The following is a 26,259-nucleotide window of genomic DNA, read 5'->3' as shown; positions in this document are numbered from 1 at the left end:
TAAAATAGCTCTTACACAGCCTGGAGGTGTGTTGGGTCACTGTCCTGTTGAAAAACAAATGATAGTCCCACTAAGTGCAAACTAGATGGGATGGCATATCGCTGCAGAATGCTGTGGTAGCCATGCTGGTTAAGTCTGGGTCTTTTACCAAATAGGGCTATCTTCTGTATACCACGCCTACCTTGTCACAACACAACTGATTGGCTCAAACACATTAATTTATGGAATTTCTTTCCTTCTAATGCACACCTGTAAATTGAAATGCATTCCAGGTGACTACCTCATGAAGCTGTTTGAGAGAAAGTCAAGTGTGCAAAGCTGTCATCAAGGCTGTCACGGCTGTCGAAAGGAGCAGACCAAAGTGCAGCGTGGTTGTAGTTCCACATTTTATTTAATCCGGGAAACTTTAAATATAACTGAATTGACAAAACAACAAACCGTGACGCAGAGAGAAACAAACACTACTCAAAATATAATAACCCACAAAACCCGGGAAGAAAAACCCCTTCTTAAATATGATCTCCAATTAGAGTCAACGAGGACCAGCTGCCTCCAATTGGAGATCAACCCCCAAAAATAAAACATAGAAATAGAAAACTAGAACTAAACATAGATATAGAAAACATAGAGAGAGAAAAAACACAAAACACGCCCTGACCTACTCTACCATAGAAAATAACATCTTACTTTGGTCAGGACGTGACAAAGGCAAGGGTGGCTACTTTGAATAATCTGAAATATATATTATATTTTGATTTATATAATGTTTTTTAGGTTACTACATGATTCCATATGTGTTATTCCATAGTTTTGATGTCTTCAATATTATTCTGCAATGTAGAAAATAGTAAAAATAAAGAAAAACCCTTGAATGATTAGGTGTCCAAACTTTGGACTGGTACTGTTTGCATACACTTTGGTTGTAGTCATTAAAATTTGTTTTTCAACCACTACACAAATTTCTTGTTAACTAACTATAGTTTTGGCAAGTCAGTTAGGACATCTACTTTGTGCATGACACAAGTAATTTTTCCAACAATTGTTTACAGACAGATTATTTCACTTATAAATGTAGACCTCCACAAGTCTGGTTCATCCTTGGGAGCAATTTCCAAATGCCTGAAGGTACCACATTCATCTGTAAAAACAATAGTACACAAGTATAAACACCATGGGACCACGCGGCCATCATATCGCTCAGGAAGGAGACGCGTTCTGTCTCCTAGAGATGAACGTACTTTGGTGCGAAAAGTACAAATCAATCCCAGAACAACAGCAAAGGACCTTGTGAAGATGCTGGAGGAAGCAAGTACAAATGTATCTATTATATTCACAGTAAAATGAGTTCTATATCGATATAACCTGAAAGGCCGCTCAGCAAGGAAGAAGCCACTGCTCCAAAACCGCCACAAGATAGTACTTTTTGGAGAAATGTCCTCTGGTCTGATGAAACAAAAATAGAACTCTTTGGCCATAATGACCATCATTATGTTTGGAGGAAAAAGGGGGAGGCTTGCAAGCCGAAGAACACCATCCCAACCGTGAAGCACGGGGGTGGCAGCATCATGTTGTGGGGGTGCTTTGATGCAAGAGGGACTGGTGCACTTAACAAAATAGATGGCGTCATGAGGCAGGAAAATTATGTGGATATATTGAAGCAACATCTCAAGACATCAGTCAGGAAGTTAAAGCTTGGTCGCAAATGGGTCTTCCAAATGGACAATGACCCCAAACATACTTCCAAAGTTGTGGCAAAATGGCTTAAGGACAACAAAGTCAAGGTATTGGAGTGGCCATCACAAAGACCTAATCTCAATCCCATAGAAAATTTGTGGGAAGAACTGAAAAAGCGTGTGCGAGCAAGGAGGCTTACAAGCCTGATTTCGTTACACCAGCTCTGTCAGGAGGAATGGGCCAAAATTCACCCAACTTATTGTGGGAAGCTTGTGGAAGGCTACCCCAAGTTAAATAATTTAAAGGCAATGCTACCAAATACTAATTGAGTGTATGTAAACTTCTGACCCACTGGGAATGTGATGAAAGTAATAAAAGCTTAAATAAATCATTCTCTCTACTTTTATTCTGACATTTCACATTCCTAAAATAAAGTGGTGATCCTAACTGACCTAAGACAGGGAATTTTTACTAGGATTAAATGTCAGGAATTATGAAAAACTGAGTTTAAATGTATTTGTCTAAGGTGTATGTAAACTTCCGACTTCAACTATATATATATATAGGGAAGCCTTAAGATAAATCATCCACTAATTTAGAAAGAAACATTTTTTATTGTTTTTGAGTAAAGTAGTAATATGTTAGGTTAGTATGTTGGGGGCAAGATGCCCCCCCTCCAATGGGGCCCCTTAATGGTTGATCATGTTTCTAGCTGTAATTTTTTATTTTTTTATATTTTTATTTCACCTTTATAGGCCAGTTAGGCCAGCTGAGAACAAGTTCTCCTTTTCAACTGTGACCTGGCAAAGATAAAGCAAAGCAATGCGACACAAACAACACAGAGTTACACATGGGATAAACAAACACACAGTCAAATAACACAATAGAAAAATCTATATACAATTTAGGCACTGGCTAGTCCAGTTAGCTACCTAGCAACCTCACTAGGAGAAAGTCTGAAGATAAATAAATGCTAGCCAGCTAGTTAGCATAGCTAGCTAGCCCCAGTTAGCTAGCTGGCAACCTCAATAACAGAAAGTCTGAGTTGAAATAAATGCTAGCCAGCTAGTCAGCATAAGCTAATGTCTGCTAGCATAGCTAGCTAACCCCCAGTTTGCAGGGTTAGAATTAGGGGTCAATTAGAATAGGGGTTAGGTTTATGGTCAGAATAGGGGTTAGGGTTAGGTTAGTGTCAGAACGTTAGGGTCAGAATAAGGGTTAGGATTAGGTTAGGGTCAGAATAGGAGTTGGATTAGGGTTCAGTTCACCATTCCTAAAATACTTTATTTTCAGATGTGAGTTTTCAAGAAATGATCTGATTGTGGTGGCTATGGCGAAGAGGCGCTTAGTTGTTCCCTGAATATTATTGAAAATGGGTAGGGCATTAAGGCAGCTGCCCATGCTTTTAAAGTGCCACCCAAAACCCAGAGGCGCCATCGAGACAAGCAGGTCAACACCCCAGGCCACAGCCATTTGGGTGGATTACCAGTCTTCACCGGCTCTTTCGAATGTGACCTGGTGAATCAACCTCCGCCACAACCTCCACCCCACAGCCTACCCAGCACCCACAGGTCTCCAGTGACCTTGCTCCAAATGTTGGTAAGAAAAAGAAACGTCAGCACACATTTTAGGAAATATATAGTAGCATATAGAGTGATTATAAATGTGTTTATTGAACCAATACTCATGAGTTCTTGTTTATTTGTTTTTGTTTAAAGTACCAGTTCTACAACAACAAATAGAGGTAGGGGTCATATTGGGGTTGTCCCCCAAGCCAAGGATACACGAGGCGAGGAATGAAAGGTTGAGCCGGCTACAGTCCTGACAGCTTCAGCCCACAAGAGGACAAGTCAAAAAAACTACTAGAGAAAGAAGAAAGCAAAGGGAGAAAGAAACCTGTAACGCTGAAGAAATCTGTGGCACTAAAAAAGGTTCCTCCATGTTCAAAAACCACAACAAACACCCTAAAAGAAGGGGATGCAGAATGCTTCTTGTGTAAAGGGCTCCTCTCTGTTACCAGTGGGGACTGGATACAGAGCGAGCAGTGTCAGGTGGGCTCACGAGCTATGCTCAAATTTAACTGGGGTGGGATTAATTTGCGACCTCTGTGTCAATAAAAAATCTGGGAAAATGCCATTGTGTTAAGTTATGGTTATGAAATGTTTAATGTGCGTGTGTGTGTGTGTATCTGTGTGTGTGTGTAATCTATATTTAATCAGATATATTCCAATTAATTTCTTCCAAAAAAATCTAATTATTACAAACTATTGAAAACCATTTGCTCTTGAATGTCATTTTAAAGACTATAAGTTAAGTTTAACTGTACATAATGGAGTGTAAGGAAAAGGTCAAAGAAGAAGGAAAATGTATGTTCAAGTGAGGTAAAAAATAGGGACACTTCTGTGAAATCCTATGGTATAATCTTCTACTGGGCTAAGTATCATACCCCGATTACACACAAATTTTAGCTTGGCAAAATGCCCCTGTCCTAAAAGATGTATTGTATTAAATAACTAAAACTCTGTCAACTGTAGCCATGTATTTTCCTTTGTTGTGTTACCCTAAGCACGCCATCATCCACCTGCATTTTTTTCTCTCCAAATGTTGCTTTTTTTGTGTCAGAAATTAGATATTGATCTTAAGGGGGTGAGCTCAGCTGTGAATGGTCCTAGCGCACCAAAAAGTGTCAAGGGAAGCCAGTTTGGATTTGGCTTCAGATCAATCACATCACATCAGAAGCCAAACGTTATTGACAGAGAAAAACTTGAATTGTTGCATCTTGTTGTGTTGTTGTTCTCCGGTGGGTAACTAGCTAGCTAAAATTATCCCTTTCCTAAATTAGCCATGGATGGAGATAGGGATTTGGACTTGGGGTTTTATTTAATTCTCATTACTGGCCAATGATTATAATAACAATTCTAATCCAACCATAAATTAATACACTGTGCCCATGGCCAGAGAGGATGGAAGTTCAATATGTAGCCAGATGTAGCATGCTAATGTTAACTAGCTCACCTGGTGCATCATTGCCCATGAAAGGAAGTTAGCCTAGCAAGCAAGCATTTTAGCAAGTTACCTAGGACAACAAAAACTACAATTGTGTACTGATGACAGAGTTATAGACCGTTTAGGCAACATGAATGAGGAAGTTGGCATTGGTGTTTCTTTACAAGTAGGGTGAGTCAACATGTTTTTTCTACACACAAACACACAAATCAGTACCATGGACAGACACATCATACACTGCTCAAAAAAATAAAGGGAACACTAAAATAACACATCCTAGATCTGAATGAATTAAATAATCTTATTAAAAAAAAATTCTTCACATAGTTGAATGTGCTGACAACAAAATCACACAAAAATAATCTATGGAAATCCAATTTATCAACCCATGGAGGTCTGGATTTGGAGTCACACTCAAAATTAAAGTGGAAAACCACACTACAGGCTGATCCAACTTTGATGTAATGTCCTTAAAACAAGTCAAAATTAGGCTCAGTAGTGTGTGTGGCCTCCACGTGCCTGTATGACCTCCCTACAACGCCTGGGCATGCTCCCGATGAGGTGGCGGCTGGTCTCCTGAGGGATCTCCTCCCAGACCTGGACTAAAGCTTCAGCCAACTCCTGGACAGTCTGTGGTGCAACGTGGCGTTGGAGGATGGAGCGTGACATGATGTCCCAGATGTGCTCAATTGGATTCAGGTCTGGGGAACGGGCGGGCCAGTCCATAGCATCAATGCCTTCCTCTTGCAGGAACTGCTGACACACTCCAGCCACATGAGGTCTAGCATTGTCTTGCATTAGGAGGAACCCAGGGCCAACCGCACCAGCATATGGTCTCACAAGGGGTCTGAGGATCTCATCTCGGTACCTAATGGCAGCCAGGCTACCTCTGGCGAGCACATGGAGGGCTGTGTGGCCCCCCAAAGAAATGCCACCCCACACCATGACTGACCCACCGCCAAACCGGTCATGCTGGAGGATGTTGCAGGCAGCAGAACGTTCTCCACGGCGTCTCCAGACTCTGTCACGTCTGTCACATGTGCTCAGTAGGAACCTGCTTTCATCTGTGAAGAGCACAGGGTGCCAGTTGCGAATTTGCCAATCTTGGTGTTCTCTGGCAAATGCCAAACATCCTGCACGGTGTTGGGCTGTAAGCACAACCCCCACCTGTGGACGTCGGGCCCTCATACCACCCTCATGGAGTCTGTTTCTGACCGTTTGAGCAGACACATGCATATTTGTGGCCTGCTGGAGGTCATTTTGAGGGCTCTGGCAGTGCTCCTCCTGCTCCTCCTTGCACAAAGGCGGAGGTAGCGGTCCTGCTGCTGGGTTGTTGCCCTCCTACGGCCTCCTCCAAGTCTCCTGATGTACTGGCCTGTCTCCTGGTAGCGCCTCCATGCTCTGGACACTACGCTGACAGACACAACAAACCTTCTTGCCACAGCTCGCATTGATGTGCCATCCTGGATGAGCTGCACTACCTGAGCCACTTGTGTGGGTTGTAGACTCCGTCTCATGCTACCACAAGAGTGAAAGCACCGCCAGCATTCAAAAGTGACCACAACATCAGCCAGGAAGCATAGGAACTGAGAAGTGGTCTGTGGTTACCACCTGCAGAACCACTCCTTTATTGAGGGTGTCTTGCTAATTGCCTATAATTTCCACCTGTTGTCTATTCCATTTGCACAACAGCATATGAAATGTATTGTCAATCAGTGTTGCTTCCTAAGTGGACAGTTTGATTTCACAGAAGTGTGATTGACTTGGAGTTACAATGTGTTGTTTAAGTGTTCCCTTTATTTTTTTGAGCAGTGTAGTTAGCTTGCGTTGATTGGACTAAATCGTTTTTGGTATCTTTTATTTGTCGCTGTACTAGACTAAACATAGGTGATTAGATGATGTTGAAATGTTGAATGGTGCTGGAATAGTGAAGGCAGCTCCTGTTTTCTTTGCGACTTGCTGTAACTCTCCATGGTTTCCAGACTTCCGGTTTGGAGCGAGCAGTCGCACTTTGCTTCGCTCCACAGGTAATATTACACTTCATTACATTACAACGGTTTGATTTGTTTGATCTGAGCAATTTTTCTTAGCTAGCTACATAGCCGTCTTTGTATCAAAGATAATTGTGTAGTTTAGAGTAATTCGAGTATTATCGAGGTTAGCTATTTTCGTCCTAACGTAGTCAACACTGCTAGCTAGCTAGTCAACACTGCTAGCTAGCCAACTAGCTAACTTCTACCGACTAGCAGCACTGTAGAAACTATTACATTACAACGGAACGACTTGATTAGTTTAGTGTTAGTGTTAGTTAGCTAGCTACATAGTTGTCTTTGCTGTCTTTGTATCTAAGATAATTGTGTAGTTTAGAGTAATTATCGAGGTTAGCTAGCCAGCCGCGACGCCGTTGTCCAGACTCCAGACTTAGTCATCATCAAACCCACTGCTAGCTAGCCAACCGTTACCGACTAGCAGCGCTGTAGATACTAATACATTACAACGGAACGATTTGACTAGTGCAGTGTCAGCTAGCTAGCTACATAGTTGTCTTTGTCATAGCTTGATAATTGTGTAGTTTAGTAATTATCGAGGTTAGCTAGCCAGCTATTTCCGTCCCCCGCGACGCCATTTTTCCAAAAGTAGCCAACTATTACCGACGAGCAGCACTGTAGAAACTAAATACATTACAAAGGAACGTCTTGATTAGTGTTATGTTAGCTAGCTACAAAGTTGCTTTTGCATCATGACAAGGTGTAGTACTGAAACTATCGAGATTACCTAGCCAGCTACACGTTCTAACAAAGTCAACAACGCAGCCACTGCTAGCTAGCCTACTCCACCAGCCAGCAGTACTGTATCATTTTCGTCATTTTAGTCAATAAGATTTTTGCAACGTAAGCTTAACTTTCTGAACATTCGAGTCGTGTAGTCCACTTGTCATTCCAATCTCCTTTGCATTAGCGTAGCCTCTTCTGTAGCTTGTCAACTATGTGTCTGTCTATCCCTGTTCTCTCCCCTCTGCACAGGCCATACAAACGCTTCACACCGCGTGGCCGCTGCCACTCTAACCTGGTGGTCCCAGCGCGCACGACCCATGTGGAGTTCCAGGTCTCCGGCAGCCTCTGGAACTGCCGGTCTGCAGCCAACAAGGCTGAGTTCATCTCAGCCTATGCTACCCTCCAGTCCCTAGACTTCCTGGCGCTGACGGAAACATGGATTACCACAGATAACACTGCTACTCCTACTGCTCTCTCCTCGTCTGCCCACGTGTTCTCGCATACCCCTAGAGCATCGAGCCAGCGGGGTGGTGGCACTGGAATCCTCATCTCTCCCAAGTGGACATTCTCTCTTTCTCCCCTGACCCATCTGTCTATCTCCTCATTTGAATTCCATGCTGTCACAGTTACCAGCCCTTTCAAGCTTAACATCCTTATCATTTATCGCCCTCCAGGTTCCCTTGGAGAGTTCATCAATGAGCTTGACGCCTTGATAAGTTCCTTTCCTGAGGATGGCTCACCTCTCACAGTTCTGGGTGGCTTTAACCTCCCCACGTCTACCTTTGACTCATTCCTCTCTGCCTCCTTCTTTCCACTCCTCTCCTCTTTTGACCTCACCCTCTCACCTTCCCCCCCTACTCACAAGGTAGGCAATACGGTTGACCTCATCTTTACTATATGCTGTTCTTCCACTAATTTCATTGCAACTCCCCTCCAAGTCTCCGACCACTACCTTGTATCCTTTTCCCTCTCGCTCTCATCCAACACTTCTCACTCTGCCCCTACTCGGATGGTATTGCGCCGTCCCAACCTTCGCTCTCTCTCTCCCGCTACTCTCTCCTCTTCCATCCTATCATCTCTTCCCTCTGCTCAAACCTTCTCCAACCTATCTCCTGATTCTGCCTCCTCAACCCTCCTCTCCTCCCTTTCTGCATCCATTGATTTTCTCTGTCCCCTATCCTCCAGGCCGGCTCGGTCCTCCCCTCCTGCTCCGTGGCTCGACGACTCACTGCGAGCTCACAGAACAGGGCTCCGGGCAGCCGAGCGGAAATGGAGGAAAACTCGCCTCCCTGCGGACCTGGCATCCTTTCACTCCCTCCTCTCTACATTCTCCTCTTCTGTCTCTGCTGCTAAAGCCACTTTCTACCACTCTAAATTCCAAGCATGTGCCTCTAACCCTAGGAAGCTCTTTGCTACCTTCTCCTCCCTCCTGAATCCTCCTCCCCCCCCTTCCTCCCTCTCTGCGGATGACTTCGTCAACCATTTTGAAAAGAAGGTTGACGATATCCGATCCTCGTTTGCTAAGTCAAACGACACCGCTGGTCCTGCTCACACTGCCCTACCCTGTGCTTTGACCTCTTTCTCCCCTCTCTCTCCAGATGAAATCTCGCGTCTTGTGACGGCCGGCCGCCCAACAACCTGCCCACTTGACCCTATCCCCTCCTCTCTTCTCCAGACCATTTCCGGAGACCTTCTCCCCTACCTCACCTCGCTCATCAACTCATCCTTGACCGCTGGCTACGTCCCTTCCATCTTCAAGAGAGCGAGAGTTGCACCCCTTCTGAAAAAACCTACACTCGATCCCTCCGATGTCAACAACTACAGACCAGTATCCCTTCTTTCTTTTCTCTCCAAAACTCTTGAACGTGCCGTCCTTGGCCAGCTCTCCTGCTATCTCTCTCAGAATGACCTTCTTGATCCTAATCAGTCAGGTTCCAAGACTGGGCATTCAACTGAGACTGCTCTTCTCTGTGTCACAGAGGCTCTCCGCACTGCTAAAGCTAACTCTCTCTCCTCTGCTCTCATCCTTCTAGACCTATCTGCTGCCTTTGATACTGTGAACCATCAGATCCTCCTCTCCACCCTCTCCGAGTTGGGCATCTCCGGCGCGGCCCACGCTTGGATTGTGTCCTACCTGACAGGTCGCTCCTACCAGGTGGCATGGCGAGAATCTGTCTCCGCACCACGCGCTCTCACCACTGGTGTCCCCCAGGGCTCTGTTCTAGGCCCTCTCCTATTCTCGCTATACACCAAGTCACTTGGCTCTGTCATATCCTCACATGGTCTCTCCTATCATTGCTATGCAGACGACACACAATTAATCTTCTCCTTTCCCCCTTCTGATAACCAGGCGGCGAATCGCATCTCTGCATGTCTGGCAGACATATCAGTGTGGATGAAGGATCACCACCTCAAGCTGAACCTCAGCAAGACGGAGCTGCTCTTCCTCCCGGGGAAGGACTGCCCGTTCCATGATCTCGCCATCACGGTTGACAACTCCCTTGTGTCCTCCTCCCAGAGTGCTAAGAACCTTGGCGTGATCCTGGACAACACCCTGTCGTTCTCCACTAACATCAAGGCGGTGACCCGATCCTGTAGGTTCATGCTCTACAACATTCGCAGAGTACGACCCTGCCTCACACAGGAAGCGGCGCAGGTCCTAATCCAGGCACTTGTCATCTCCCGTCTGGATTACTGCAACTCGCTGTTGGCTGGGCTCCCTGCCTGTGCCATTAAACCCCTACAACTCATCCAGAACACCGCAGCCCGTCTGGTGTTCAACCTTCCCAAGTTCTCTCACGTCACCCCGCTCCTCCGCTCTCGCCACTGGCTTCCAGTTGAAGCTCGCATCCGCTACAAGACCATGGTGCTTGCCTACGGAGCTGTGAGGGGAACGGCACCTCCGTACCTTCAGGCTCTGATCAGGCCCTACACCCAAACAAGAGCACTGCGTTCATCCACCTCTGGCCTGCTCGCCTCCCTACCTCTGAGGAAGCACAGTTCCCGCTCAGCCCAGTCAAAACTGTTCGCTGCTCTGGCACCCCAATGGTGGAACAAGCTCCCTCACGATGCCAGGACCGCGGAGTCAATCACCACCTTCCGGAGACACCTGAAACCCCACCTCTTTAAGGAATACCTGAGATAGGATAAAGTAATCCTTCTAACCCCCCCCCCCCTAAAAGATTTAGATGCACTATTGTAAAGTGGTTGTTCCACTGGATATCATAAGGTGAATGCACCAATTTGTAAGTCGCTCTGGATAAGAGCGTCTGCTAAATGACTTAAATGTAAATGTAAATGTAAATCAATAGTTGTTTAGTAGTCTGAAAATGTCAGAAACATTACCTTGCTTGACCATGCTGTAGGTCATTTTTAACCTTTATTTAACTAGGCAAGTCAGTTAAGAACAAATTCTTATTTACAATGACGGCCTACACAGGCCAAACTGTGCGCCGCCCTATAGGACTCTCAATCACGGCTGGTTGTGATACAGCCTGGATTTGAACCAGGTGTTTGTAGTGATGCCTCAAGCATCGAGATGCAGGGAAATGACCGCTGCGCCACTCGGAAGCCCGTGTTATGTGTAACTGTGTTACATGCAATATGTTTTGTGGATTTCACAGGACAGATGTTATTTTTTTTATTTTTGAAAAGTTTTATTGTTACATTTCCTTTAAAACAGCTCATATATTTTTGCACGTAATTGTATACACATAAAAACGGCATAAAAGCATAAAACACAGCATTTCAGTATTGCAAAAAAGTGTGTTAAAAATACATGTTGTTAAAACCAATAAAAACAACCAGAAATAAAATGTATTTGTTATGTAAAACATCAAATTCTGTAAAAGCCATTAAAATGTGTATAAATGATTTAACAAAAGTAAAACATTTTTAAGACATGGAAAACATGTTAAAAAGTAACTTTGTTAAAAGGCTGTCTTCGGTCTTTTGTACAGGAACGGGGTGAGTCCTTATCAAACTCGCCTCCTCCTGCTCCTCCGAATCAATTTCCGTCCTGTCCGTCGGGGCCCAGAGGAGATTCCTCCCCTAGGCGCCGCAGCGCTGTCAGGCCGTGGCCGGCAGGACCTTGGGTGTTGTGGGGGACCCTTCGCCTGGGGTCGAGGCCCCCTTTCTTCTGTACCACCCCAGGGCTTCCGTGGCTGCCATGGCCACTGCCTGGGGGGGGGGTCTCTACTCGTTTCTCTACCAGCAGGTTGCGGGAGGACCACAGTGCTTCCTTCAGACTAGTGCTTCCTACAGCACGAGCTGGGGCGTCAGGTCCTCCCATGCTGGCAGACACGGGGAGATCAGGGGGCCTGCTTCCTTCCACAGGTCCCTGGCGGCTCTGCACTCCCAGAGCAAGTGCCTTACTTGGCCGCAGCCTGGTCGGGGGCACGCGGATGTCCTCGCCATGCCCCGAGAGTGCATAACAGCCCTGACCTGGAGGATCTCATGGGCGACCATCCAAGACAGGTCCCGGTGCCGATTCAGCAGGACAGATGTTGCTATCTGGTTTTGTAATGAAACAAATGTGTGGTTGAATTTATTCTCCCACTGTCTAATTATTGTCTCGGCCTTAGGCTTATATATCACGGTGTCAAGCAGTGGAGGCTCCTCAGAGGAGGACCATCCTCAGAGAATTTCATAAAAATAAAAATAGTAAAACATTTAAAAACGTGTCCTTTTTTGATAAAACTATACTCTTTTACAATGAAGGTTTACAGTAGCCTCAACAGCACTCCGTAGGGTAGCGCCATGGTGTAGTCAGAGGACAGCTAGCTACCGTCCTCCTCTGGGTACATTGACTTCAATAAAAAACCTAGGAGGCTCATGGTTCTCACCCCCTTCCTTAGACCTACACAGTAATTATGACAACTTCGAGAGGACGTTCTCCAACCTAACAGAGCTCTTGCAGCATGACCTGGCATGTTGTTCACCCAATCAAGGGATCAGATAATGAATCTAGTATAAGCATAAGATACAGCTAACTAGCACTGCAGTGCATAACATTTGGTAAGTAGTTGACTCAAAAAATGCGACAATAGTTGAACAGTTAACAAATGTTTAAAAAAATTAAAGAAGCAAGAGAGATTTTTGTTGTTGCTTTCACTTACTTAGCTAGCAAATGCAGCTAGCTAGCTAGTTTAGCCTACTCAAACAGAGGGATGCTATGTTAGCTACAGTTACTGGCTATGACTATCCAACACAACACTGGAAACCTTCCAATTCAAGGTATGATTTCGGTTTACTAATTTAATGCCAGTGGGGCTCGCCAGTGTAACTGCTAAACTGCTTATTGAACTGCACACTAACGTTACTGCATGATTGTAGCAGGTTTACTAATGCGTTAGTTCTATTAGCTATGTTGACTATGACGTTACTTTAGCTAACATAGTGACAATGATGTAGGAGAGCACATAGATGTGAGAAGAAATACTACGTGGCTGCTATGAAAGTGAACTATGTTTATGTGTGATCAGGGGTGTATTAATTCCGCCAATTCTGTTGTAAAACATTTATTAAACAGAATTAAACGGAACAGGGATAAGCATACCTGGATTTGTCCAATAGAAACTCTCATTTGCAACTGTTGGACTAATGATTACACACTAGATCAGCTAGATGCAGGCAAGTACACGCAAGGCGGTATTGAATGTGTCACTGTCAAATTTCTCTTGACCTGTGTGCACCTACATGATAAACTTTCATTCATAGGCTAGGTTGATGGGCTTGATGGGTATAGGGAAAATATGAGTATCATGTAGTACCCTAAACCTATTGATGTTACATTGAACTGGGTAAATGGAATATGAATGACAGTCATCCAATATGCTGTAATAGAAATAAGGCAATGCTCATGAGACAAAAAAAATCGTCCTGCCTTATCTTAAAACAGAGCCTGGTGCCAAAACATATGAAATAACATGTTACAGAAAAAACAATGCAATCGACACATATTTTGTAATATTGCTTTTTTTAGGGTGGGGGGCTTGCTTGCTTTCCCGGTGATTTTACCCACGCACCGCTACTGCCGACCTTGGATGTGGGATATAAAGTATTACATAAACAGGACATGGATAGAATGATGCTGGATGGACTCTCCATACAGAGGAAATGGCTCCATCTTGTGTTCCCAACATAGAGCAGGACCTGGTTGTCAAACTTGTGACCAGACATTAATGACACTTTCAAAACTGGGAAAAAACAATCTCCTACTGGAAAAATCGATTTGAACGTGTCCTCCAACTCGATTTTCCAACTCAGACCTCTTTCTAGAGCTCTGACGTCATGATACGACCTCGTATTTTCCCAGTTGTTTTGAACGTGGCATCAAACCAGAGATACAATCCCTCAGATTAGTCAAATTTTGATAAACTCCCATATCTATTGGGTGAAATACCAGTGTGCCAAGATTTGAAACCTGTTGCCACAAGAAAAGGGCAACCAGTGAAGAACAAACATTGTAAATACAACCTATATTTACATTTATTTTCTCCTTTAGTACTTTTAACTATTTGCACATCGTTATAACATTGTACATAAGACAATGTATGACGTTTGGAATGTCTCTATTCCTGTGACGCTTTTGTGAGTGTAATGTTTACTATTCATTTTTTGTTTATCTATTTCACATGCTTTGGCAATGTAAACAGGTTTCCCATGCCAATAAAGCCCTTTGAGTTGATATTGTATATAATGGCGAGATGGTCTTATCTCCGCCCCAACAATGGGAGTTGTAGTCCCAATGGCAGGAAGGCAGGCGGTCTGCTAATCGTGGTCAGATTGATGAGTGAACCCTCTCGTCTCTTCCTCCCTGCCGTTGACCACTTCTCCCAGTGAGGGGAACGTTGGACAGCAATGCCTTGTGAAAGGGCTACTGATAGCTTGTATTGCGTATTCTGGTAGAAAACTTTTGGTTCTTACTGGGACTGACTGAAGGGCAGTGCCCACTTTAGATATCAACTGTATTAGGATACTTGTGGATTGGTGCCATTTTTCAAGTTTGAGTTGTTGTCAACAAGTTATACTATAGAACTTTGATACAGTGAATTATTTTGTACAATGGAATGCCAACCTAGTACCATCAGTCATGGCAGGGAATAATATTATCCAACAAGAGAATGTCAAGAAATGCTTGCTAGTTTTCTGATTCTACGATTCAAAACGTGTAGGTTTATGTTGCGTTTATTAACAGTTTTAACTTATCAGTACATTTACAAATTGTGAGGAACATGAGGGCATGACAATAACAATTGATAGGAAACACTTCCATGATTTTCTGAGTTCTGACAAGTCTAACGCCCATGAAGTTCCTGGTAGCCAGTCTCGTCGTGACAGATCAATGTCCATGCAGCTGATGGTCCATGATGACCGACTCAGGGGAATAGAACACTGAAAAGAGTGGCGTTGGCTTCTTTTCCACCGGAACATCGCCAGGCCACTTCTATTCCTCCTCTGTTTCGTATTGGTGTTTGATGTGTTTCCATAGTTTCTACGAACAAAACACAACATTGAAAGTTGAATTATACGTGTAACGACCTATGATGCATCCTTCCTATGAAGAGTTAAATGAACTAGCTAGCAAATCAAATAGCTGATGGACATAAACAACTAGCTAGCTAGGTTAGCTAAAAGCCTAGGCAGGCGGTCGTTTGTCCTTAGCAAGGTCAGACGTATGCTGCGGGAAGATCTATCAGTAGACTTACCCCCCGATTCAATTGCTCGAATATGGCATCGCCTCCCTGGTCAAACATTCGTTCAAAAAACACTGCTCCGACCATGATGGTAACGGCAAAAGTAGACGTTCTCCTGAAGAGCAAATTGTAGACACCTTTAGCGAGCGACATGTTAACTGATGGTGATTTCGAGAAAGGAGGAAATGACGACTATTAAATTAAACCAAAGTATGATGGGAAATGTAGTTCTAAACATGTGCGTCATATCAATGTGCGCCAAAGTAAACGTGAAAACAAAATACTGACGATATAACATAAATGGTCTTTGAGAGTAAACACTTACATACTTATCATACAAATATAATGATGGCAAACTGCGGAGTAGCTAAGCTGGATAGACAGCAAACCCGCTAGAGGAGATCCAACCTGTAGTTGCAGTTACTAGCTGTTCGAGGTCGTCACTAACTACCACAGCCACAAAGTGATACTTATTTCTAAACCCCGCCTGTTTCTACAATTAATCTTGTTAAAATATGATTTTGAACCTAACCTTAACCCCAACGACGCTGCTAAATTTATGCCTGTATTCAATGGAAAGATGCTATGCTACTAGCCTCATAACATGAATATGCATAGCCATCTCGAGACCACTACGATATAGTGTTTTTTTCTGAAAGTTGCAGGGATGTCACGTGTCCTACTTATGTCATTACACCGCTAACAATCTAAGCATTACGAAACGTATATTCAATCAAATAAACCATACATTCTTTTGGTTGACTTCCATACAAATACTCTGCTTTGTGGGCGAAAAAACGCCACCTGCTGGAGGGAGACAGATTTTCCTCCGAGTTTGGCCTCTCTACCTCATCCTCTCTGATAGAGGCCTCACACTCCAGTACAACAGGGGGCGGTGTTTGCACCTCTCGGTTGCGATCCGCCAATACAAATTTAAAGAAGAAGAATATTACGTGATATAGCTACCACCTGAAGAAGAAATTATACATTTGGACAGTGACAGTCTTTGCTGAAGGCTGTTGGGGAGGAAGTGGCTGGGTGGTGGTTGGAAGAGTGCGCTTGTTTGAAATGGTAAAGCTTCTTGGTAGCTACTGACAAAGAAGAACATCAAGACAAAGCAGCTGCTTTACAGCGTGGGATGCTCTACATTCTGAGGGGTTTGTTCTGATTGTACAGAGATTGTGGCAGCTGGTTAAATGGCATCCCTTGAGAGGGCAAGAACAAGATGTATGTCAGGAGTAGTGCAGTATTATCATAAGGAGACGTATACTTGGAATACGGAGGAGGAATAGAGGGGAAAAGAGAGGCAGAGGAGGTTGAAGAGAGTGTGTGTGTGTGTGTGTGTGTGTGTGTGTGTGTGTGTGTGTGAGAGAGAGAGAGAGCTAGAGTTGGTTAAAAATGGTGGGAAAAGGGGAGATGATTTGTTCAAGAAGAATGGTCAAAAGTGTAAGCAGAATGAACTGTACGCCGGATCGAAGACAGGAGGAGAAATGGAAGTAAATGAGGGTGAAGTATCAGAGGTGGTAGGTGTGGTCAGGATAAAGATGAGTCTGTGACAGTAGGAGTGACATTTTTTGAAAAAGTGGATCCTTTTGGCTGATCCATTTGTGGTTTCAAGGTGGGTGAAAACAGAGTTGGGTGCTGTGGAATTGGTGAAGGTAACCAGAAGAAGTGGTCTTGTGTTTCTGTTGGTAAGAGGGAGCAGGCGCTCTGCGTTAAACTAATGGGGACAAAAAAGTTTAATTGTTATGTAGCACTATATTGCATCACTCCAATATGGTATCCTTCTGCTCGGCAGGATACATTCCGAGTAAGAATTTCAGATTAGTCCTCGTGCTGAAGCTGACCCCCTTAAATAGCTGCTGCCGCTCTACCACTTCCTGCCGCTCTACCACTTCCTTTTCTCGGCTCATTCCAGAGAGCATGTCCTTGGTAAGAGCTCTATGTTAGTCTATAAGCGCAGAAATATACCTGCAGCTATTCAATAGCTTGGAGCAGCTAGCTAGCTAGCTAGGTAGCGCCTCCACCTGGGTCCTCTGCTGTCCCCCCGACTCGGTTTGGCTTGTGCCATCTCGTTTGGGTTTTGTCCTTGTATTTAATGACTTGTGTACCAACCTGGGAGACACTGAGTTTGGTCGACCAGTATTGCGGCGCTAGTTGTCTGTGTCTTGTCTGTCCATCGGAACCCTCCCGGTTAGCCTTCCAGCTCGGGGACCGTGCCGAACTCCGCAAGACCGGGAGTCTGTGTATGTTTCACTCCGGCGGGCTTGCAGTTCTACCCAGAGAGTGAGTCACGTGTTCCTAGGCGCACCACGCTTATTTCTCAAAGGGCGTAGCCATCTTGCCTAGACTCTTGTGTGTTCCACGGTGATGAGCTCTGCAGTAGTTAGCTTAACAAGAGCAGGCCACTGCAGGACTAAACATACTCCCAAATACACTCTCAAAGTAGATGCTGCTTGGCCTGCATCAAGCAGTGATTGTAAAAAGTGTAAAACCGTTTGTACATCACACAACTCGGGGGCAACATTATGACCCACACAGTACAGAATATGCCCCACCGCATTTGATATGACACGTTGGTGGAGGAAGCCCCGGCTTTCTGCAATGTGTTCACCACATTGTCCTGAATTCATATTGTCCCATTTACGCCTCTCAGGGGCCAAGCCTAAAGCTGAAGGCAATGTGGGTCCAGATGCCAGAGCGTCCCCCAAGCCTGAGAAAGCAGATCGGGCCTCATTGGCATCTGCCATGGGATCCCAGAGAGGAGGGACAACAGAAGGCTGAACCATAGTCGTCTCTGCCAGTATGGGGCTATCAGGAGCAGACGGTGGCCCTTTAAACTGACCCTGTTTAGCCTAGCTGTGATTAGGGGAAATGGAGGGAACATAGTGACGTTGCCAGCCAATTGTGAGCAAGGGCGTCCAAACCCAGAGTGCCTGCAGGGTCCGACATCGAAAACCAGCTGGGACAATGAGTATTCTCCTGAGATTCAAACATGTCCACTTGCGCTCTCACGAACCTTTCCAACAGCTGTAACACCACCTGAGGGTGTAGACTCTAGTCCCCCTCCGGTGGGCCATTTCTCGAAAGCATGTCCGCTGCCCGGTTCAAGACCCTGGGGATGTGCGCTGCCCGCAGTGATGCTAAGTCTGAGCCCACAGCAAGAGCTCCACGGCACCTCCATGAAATGGCTTGGATCTCAGTCCCCCCTGGTGATTGATATACCCCACTATCGTGGTGTTGTCTGATCTGACTATTACATGCTTCCCCTCCAAGTAGAGCAGGAACTGTTTGAGTGCCATGGAGGGCTCCAATGTCCGCTTGCTGCCATGCCTCTGAACACTGCCCCCCCAACCCGCTAGCGAGGCATCGGTGCACACTAGCTTCCTTCGGTGGGCTCTGTTCAGTATCACTCCTTCCAACAGGAAGGAGGGAGAGGGCCGTTTCAACAGAGTCTTCACACATGCATTTGTCACCGATAGCTGACTATATCTGTGTCATCTCTGGTGTGGATGGTGAGAGTTGAACCATCGTTGGAGTGGCCTGAGGTGTAGAAGGCCCAGCGGAATCAACAGAGAAGCCGACGTGAGTAGACCGAGTAACTTCTGGCACTCTAATACGGACACGGCCTGTATCTTCTCCAATCTCACCTGAGGGAGAAATGCTCTCATAAGAGTTGAGTCGATCAAAGGAAGACCACCGTTTGTGAGGGAGTCAGGTTGCTCTTCTCTCTGTTTAGGTTGAGGCCCAGGTCTTGAATGTGTTTCAAGATTATCCTTGAGTCTGCTGTAGCTTGCTCACTTGATTGAGCACACACCAGCCAGTCGTCCAGGTAGTTCAGCACTAAAATGCCCTGGGACGTGATAGGCGCTAAGACTGCGTCCATGCACTTTGTGAATGTACACCGCGCAAGTGAGAAGCCGAATGGGAGATACTTCCAGTGATCTTGATTAACAGGAACGTGGAAGTACGCATCCTTCAGGTCGAGCGGTGAACCATTGGTCGCTTAAGACTGCCTGCAACACCTGCACTGGCGAGAGCATCTTGAACTTGAGCTCGTTTAAACATTTGTTGAGGCCGCGCAGGTACAGGATTGGCTGAAAGCTGCCGTCCTTTTTCGGAACTAAGAAATACATAGAACCCACTTAGCCGTTCTAGAGGCTCTACCTTCCTTATTGCATCCTTGCTCATGAGCGAGGCTATCTCCAACCGGAGCACCTCCTTCCTCACCCCATCTGCCACCGAGGTGACCCAGGTGGCCCTGTAGGACGGTGGTCGGCATCTGAACTGTAGTTTGTATCCCCCCAGGACTGTGCCCAGTACCCAGGGAGACTCCGCCTGCCTCCCCCAGTTTGGGCATGGGAGAGACAGCCGAGGCTGATTGCCAGCACTTCAGGAGGACTGCCGGGGCCCATCCTTTTTATCTGCTTGCCTCTGCTTGTACGGGTTGTCACGACACCTGTCCTTGTGCTGTTGGGGTGTGAAATGCTGGTTCCCATTTCCCTGTCTAGGCAGGGGAGGAGGGGGGCTAAGATGTTGCTAGAGCGCCCTGCCCTGTCTTCCAGCTCCTCTGAGGGGCGGGTGTAGGGCACGCAGTTGCCAAGAACTCCTGAAAAGTCTCTGTCTTTGCGTAGTTTTGTAGTCTGCTGTATGATGTTGTCCACCCCTGGCCCAAAGGTGGAACCTGGCGTGAAGGGGAGCTCCAAGAATGTTTACTGAACTGGCGTTGTCAGTTTAGACTGTGCCAGCCAAAGATGGTGTGAAGTCACCACTGAAGCCAAAGCCTTGCCGTTGGCACGTGCCATGTCCATCTGGAGCATCGTGAGAAGCCTTGACACCTCTGTGGCCTCCTTAAGAAGCTCATCATCACCCCCTAGGAGGTGAGGGATCAACAGGGAGAGGTAGGATTACAGCATCGTAGCCGTGTTTACAAGGCATGCCATGATGGAGAGGGTCCCATTGTTAACTCTTTCAGGTCCTGGTTTGAGTCGAGGCACCTTGCCAACAATTTCCTTGTCAGGGAGGATCAAGGCAGCCACCATGTCATCCATCACCCGATAGTGGTCTAGCCCCAAGGACTCTGCATCCCTTAGGAGAGTCAACGGCCTGGTCTGGATGTCGCAATGGAAGCGCCCTCCCATCTTGCTCCAGTATTCACGGACTGCCAAAGCGAACTTGGGGCAGATTGGTATAAGGAGCTAATCAGATGGTGCTTCTTCCAGCTTGATATCAAAAGCGGTAGCCACTCTCGCTAAAAACTCCTGTGTTGCTTCCGTCACCACTGGGGGTGCCTCCGTAGCGGTGCTCCCAGCTACAGATGGCGATGTGGACTGGGTCGATCCTTGATGTGCTCGGAACACTGAAGCACTGTCACCCAACTCCAACTCGTCTCCAGCATGGAGAGAGGGCGTCGTCGCCGTCATTATCCTTTCCACCTGACATTCGAGACGGATCAACTCCTCAGCCATACTGAGTTTGGAGGAGGGCCCCCAAAGCGGCCAGAGGAGTGCTGCCATGACAACGCATCACCCCAGGGGGGAATACGGTCATCAGATGGGGAGGACTGTAATGTGGCCCTCATCCCCTCCAGGCTTGCTAAGCGCATGTCCACTCTCACATTGGACTATGGTCACTTACTACAGCATATCAGCTAGCTGGCTGGCCTTTGCCATCTTCTTTGGTGGCGCATTCTACTAGAAGAGTAGCTACATCGTAGGCCCTGCTCCGAATATTTCCCCTTGATGAAATTTGTGTCTTGGCCAACTGGCACTTTTGCTAGGCACTATTGAGTCAATGTTGCTGCGGCCAACCAGGTCGGGACGGCCATGTTGGGTGTTGCCTCCACTTCCCTGGAGGGGGGTGGAGGGAAACCGCAACCATGACTGCCATGGGCTCAGTCCTATGGGACTTTGGTATTGTCTGGCCATGCCTAGTTCACTGATTTAATCTGGTATTGTGAAGTTATTTGCGCTATTGGATCACTCCAATCCTCTTGTTGTGATCTACTACGCCTCGAAAAGAACTTGAGGTGGGAGTAGTGCGTCGGCAGCTATTTAAGGGTGTCAGCTGCAGCACCAACCAGAACACGGGACTAATATGAAATTCTTACAAGGAAAGTATCCTGTCGAGCGGAAGGATACCATATTGGAGTGATCCAATAGCTCACATAACCGTGGTTACATATGTAACTTTCGTTTTGCTCTCATCGAAAGGGCGCCATTGAGAGGAGTGATTACTGGGGTAGGGGTAAATGTGAAAGTTGACCACCTGAAGGGAAAGATTCCCGGTGTTTGATGCTCGTCGTTTGGTGCGACACAGACAGGGTGGTGTGAGTGGTGACGGGGGGGTGAGAGTCGTTGTCTGTCCTTTTGAGTTTTGATGTTGAGTCAACAAAGTGATGTTAGGATATATAAGTTATTCCGTACAAGCTTTTGTGCCAAATACATGACGTTGTTACAGGAGTCAAGCTTATGGGCATGTGGCGGCAGTGTGTAGGAGGGAGGTTCCTAGGTGTGAGAAGTGTGCAGAAGGGCATGAGACAAAGGAATGTGTAGCATTGGGGAAAGTAGTGGTAAGTGTTAGTTGTAGGGGTGATCTAAAAGAAAAAGAAACGCACACCTATTAAGGCGAGGTCTGGCTAGCGGAGTAGAAAACTTGAAAATAAGGAAGAGAACACTCTAGGAGTTCAGATGCAAAAATGTATATCCAATGTTTCGACAGCCAAGCTGTCTTCATCAGGGTATAATCACAAACACTGCGGATGACTCATTTATATAGTGTCAAAAGACACACAGGTGTCTGTAATCATGGCCATGTGTGGCCTAATATCATTGGTTAATTCTCAAATATAAAAATGGCATACAAAGGACAGCATACAAAAAACAAATGGATAGCATACGATCATAGATTCATTTTCGACTACACAAGCTTACAAACAATTACAATGGCAAAGTCACAATAGTCACAAGAATGCCTTCAGATCAAAGTCTATGTTGAGACCGAAGGGAGCAAGGGTCTTTAAGTTAAAGATCCAAGCAGCCTCTCATTTTAACAATAAATGATCAAGGTCACCCCCTCTATCAAGGTCACCCCCTCGATACCAATATAACACAGAGACGAAATCGAGTGGTTTGCTTCCAAAAAGTGGGCCACAACTGGGTAAGTCAAGTTTTTGCACCTAATGGTGCTACGATGCTCTGAGATAGGTACTTTTAATTCGCGCTTTGTTTTACACACATCATTTTTACCACAAGGACAAGTTTTAAGATAAATGACTGCCTTAGTGGAGCACGTAATAACACCTTTGATTGGGATCGATTTCCCTGTTTGTGGGTGTTTGAAGGATCTACATTTATAAGTGCCATTGCATTGAGCACAGCCATTACGCTTGTAATTTCCATCCAGTAGAGGCGCAAATAAACATTGTTCAGGAATATCTTGGGATGGTAAATCAGAGTGTACCAATTGATCTCTGAGATTTCTGCCCCGCGAGAATACGACCAAGGGAAGGTCCGAAAACACATTACCGAGACGATCATCGTATTTTAGAATGTGCCAATGTTTGTGAATGATTCCTTTAATTTGTTCAGAGCGCTTTGAATAGCGGATAGTTAGAATGCAAGAATGCGTCTTTTTGCGAGACTGACCTTGAAAACGGTCATGTCTCATTTTGTTTTGAATTTTCTCAATGGCAATATTAATCTGATCATTTTTGTACCCCCTCTCTTTGAACTTTCTTTGCGTCTCAGCCATATTTCTGTCTAAATCTGATTGTTTTTTTGCAAATTCTTTTGATTCGACAGAATTGGCTGTAGGGCAAACTATTTTTCAAGGGAAGTGGGTGACAACTGTCAGCCCTCAACAAACTGTTACGATCAGTAGGTTTCCTGTAAAGATCAGTGTATAGAACATTATTTTCACACAAGATCAGAAGATCAAGAAAACTGATTTGACGTGTATCAGATTGCATAGTAAATCTCAGATGCTCAGAACAGGGGTTAAGAAAAGCATGGAATGCCTGGAGCTGTTTTGCATCACCCCTCCATAGAACAAAAAAATCATCAATATACCGTTTCCAAATAATGATGTGAGGCAAGATTTTTTTTGAGAGAGGATTGAAAATAGACTTTCTCCATGTAACCCACATACAAATTAGCATAGTTAGGAGCCATGGGGGATCCCATAGCAGTACCCTTCGTCTGAGTAAAGAAATCATTTAGAAACATGAAATAGTTATGTGTGAGTACTATTTCAGCCAATGTTATAATGCAAGCACTGGAAGGTAGTTCATTAGCGTCACGTTGCAGAAGAAAATGTTCCATAGCTTCAATACCAGCCTCGTGTGGAGGGGTGCCCATGAGGCCGGGGATCAGAAATGTCCGGTGCGAGAGAGGCAGGTTGAGATTTCCAGGGTTAGAGTAGTGCAGAAGTTGTTGTATGCTGAGGCAATGAAGAATGTAGAGGGGAGTGCGAGTAGTAGAGCTATATCAGTACAGAGGGTTAGGCCAACAAGTGAACTACAGTACCAGTCAAAAGTTTGGACACACCTACTCATTCAAGGGTTTTTCTTGATTTTTAATCTTTTCTGCATTGTATAATAATAGTGTAGACATCAAAACTATGAAATAACACATTTGGAATCATGAAGTAACTGAAAAAGTGTTAAACAAATCAAAATATATTTGAGATTCTTCAAAGTAGCCACCCTTTGCCTTGATGACAGCTTTGCACATTCTTGGCATTCTATCAACCAGCTTCATGAGGTACTCACCTGGAATGCATTTCAATTAACAGGTGTGCCTTGTTGAAATGTAAATGTTTAAGCCATTCAGTTGTATTGTGACAAGTTAGGGTTGGTATAGAGAAGGTAGCCCTATTTGGTAAAAGACCAAGTCCATATTATGGCCAGAACAGCTCAAATAAGCAAAGAGAAATGACAGTCCATCATTACTTTAAGACATGAAGGTCAGTCAATCTGGAAAATTTCAAGAACTTTGAAAGTTTCTTCAAGGGCAGTCGCAAAAACCATCAAGCGCTATGATGAATCTGGCTCTCATGAGGACCGCCACAGGAAGGTAAGACCCAGAGTTACCTCTGCTGCAGAGGATACGTTCATTAGAGTTAACTGCACCTCAGATTGCAGCCCAAATAAATGCTTCACAGAGTTCAAGTAACACACATCTCAACATCAACTGTTCAGAGGAGACTACGTGAATCAGGCCTTCATGGTCAAATTGCTGCAAAGAAACCACTACTAAAGGACACCAATAAGAAGACGAGACTTGCTTGGAACAAGAAACACGAGCAATAGATATTAGACCGGTGGAAATCTGTCCTTTGGTCTGATGAGTCCAAATTTGAGATTTTTGGTGCCAACTGATGTTTTTGTGAGCAGCAGAGTAGTTGAACGGATGATCTCCACATGTGTGGTTCCCACTGTGAAGCATGGAGGAGGAGGTGTGGGGGTGCTTTGCCGGTGACCCTGTCTGTGATTTATTTAGAATTCAAGGTACACTTAACCAGCATGGCTACCACAGCATTCTGCAGCGATACGCCATCCCATCAGGTTTGCACTTAGTGGGACTATCATTTGTTTTTCAACAGGACAATGACCCAACACACCTCCAGGCTGTGTAAGGGCTATTTGACCAAGAAGGAGAGTGATGGATTGCTGAATCAGATGATCTGGCCTCCACAATCACCGGTCCTCAACCCAATTGAGATGGTTTCGGAGGAGTTGGACCGCAGAGTGAAGGAAAAGCAGCCAACAAGTGCTTAGCATATGTGGGAACTCCTTCAAAACGGTTGGAAAAGCATTCCTCATGAAGCTGGTTGAGAGAATGCCAAGAGTGCGCAAAGCTGTCATCAAGGCAAAAGGTAGTTTGAAGAATCTCAAATATAAAATATATTTTGATTTGTTTAACACTATTTTGCTCACTACATGATTCCATATGTGTTATTTCATAGTTTTGATGTCTTCACTATAATTCTACAATGCTGAAAATAGTTAAAATAAAGAAAAACCCTTGAATGAGTAGGTGTGTCAACTTTTGACTTGTACTGTATGTTTCAGTAAGATTGGATTTTTAGCATTTATAGCAATGGTTATCAACTGTACTGCAGGGATGGAACATAAGTCACAGAAAAGTGAGATGGTGGTGGCAGCTGCAGAGAGGTACTTGGGTGTGCAAGACTTGACGTGAGAAGAGTTACAGGGTGTGTTAAGTGGTGGTGTCCCATCCTTTCAGGCTGTTGGTCCGAGGTAGAACCAAATGGATTTAAATAGTGGAGTAGAGTGGTGGGTTTTTAGTGAGTGTAGTGTCAGATGGTAGGGTATTTATTTATTGGTATATTGTTATTTAAAAAATATATATAATTAAGCAAAGTATAACAGAGTTATACTCCAATCTAGTAGGTGGTGGTAATGCAACGTATATTGGATGCAAACCACCGTTAAACCTCATCGAAGAAGAAATGTTACATTTCAAGAAAACAAGCTCGCATCGATTTAACAGCTAAACCATTTGCTAAATGTTATGTTAGCTGAATACTATGACACATAAAAAGGTTTGTATTGCTTATTTCTTTATAGCTAGTAACATTAGACAAGGATGGTCAGTTCATTGGTCAACCATGGTGGCTGGAGTGAACGTAGGTTCTAGACCGAGTTTGTATCACGGCTGTATGGCCTTTGGTTCTCAAACTACCCTTTCTCCAGCCCTGATTTAGCTAACTAAAGTCTTGATGAGCAGGGGGTTGGAGGATTAGTAGCCTATGCAATCAGGTGTGTAGAGAGTCATTTTGGCACAAAAGCCTGCACACCCAGTAGCTCTACACAAGAAGGGTTTCCCAACCCTTGACTCACTGCAGGGTAAGCACTTGAAGGTCTTGGCACTTCGATTGAGTCCTGTAATGTGACAGTCATATTTTCAATCATTGGGATGGTTTGACATTGCATTCAACAGTGCTATCGACTGACTGATCTACAAATCACCTTGCATCAAAAATAACAACTCATTATTATTTGTAGATCAGTCAGTCTGTCACAATTTATGATACATCACGGTTTTGATGCTCTTGAACACAGCCATTGTTTGGTTTCAGAGATT

At 45.0% G+C, this 26,259-nt stretch overlaps 1 protein-coding gene across 1 annotated transcript; it reads right to left on the bottom strand.

The window, feature by feature from the left end:
- Nucleotides 1–14,626: 14,626 nt before the first annotated feature.
- Nucleotides 14,627–15,367, bottom strand: LOC115149201 (cytochrome b-c1 complex subunit 9). Its single transcript, XM_029691836.1, has 2 exons — nt 15,164–15,367; nt 14,627–14,949 (listed from the first exon to the last, which is right to left on the bottom strand). Exons 1-2 carry the CDS (start codon nt 15,302–15,304, stop codon nt 14,902–14,904), a joined length of 189 nt encoding a protein of 62 aa, XP_029547696.1. The 5' UTR covers nt 15,305–15,367; the 3' UTR covers nt 14,627–14,901.
- Nucleotides 15,368–26,259: the final 10,892 nt, after the last annotated feature.

This window comes from Salmo trutta, chromosome 15, assembly GCF_901001165.1.
Source record: "Salmo trutta chromosome 15, fSalTru1.1, whole genome shotgun sequence".
NCBI classification, from domain to species: Eukaryota; Metazoa; Chordata; class Actinopteri; order Salmoniformes; family Salmonidae; genus Salmo; species Salmo trutta.
This window is presented reverse-complemented; position numbering and strand designations above follow the sequence as displayed.

Bases quoted from the DNA above. Each gene is read 5' to 3' on its own strand.
- LOC115149201 (XM_029691836.1), bottom strand. From the start codon at position 15,304: ATGTCGCTCGCTAAAGGTGTCTACAATTTGCTCTTCAGGAGAACGTCT. The intron at 14,950-15,163 runs GTAAGTCTACTG...TTTTGTTCGTAG, and splicing joins TCGAGCAATTGAATCGGGGG to AAACTATGGAAACACATCAA.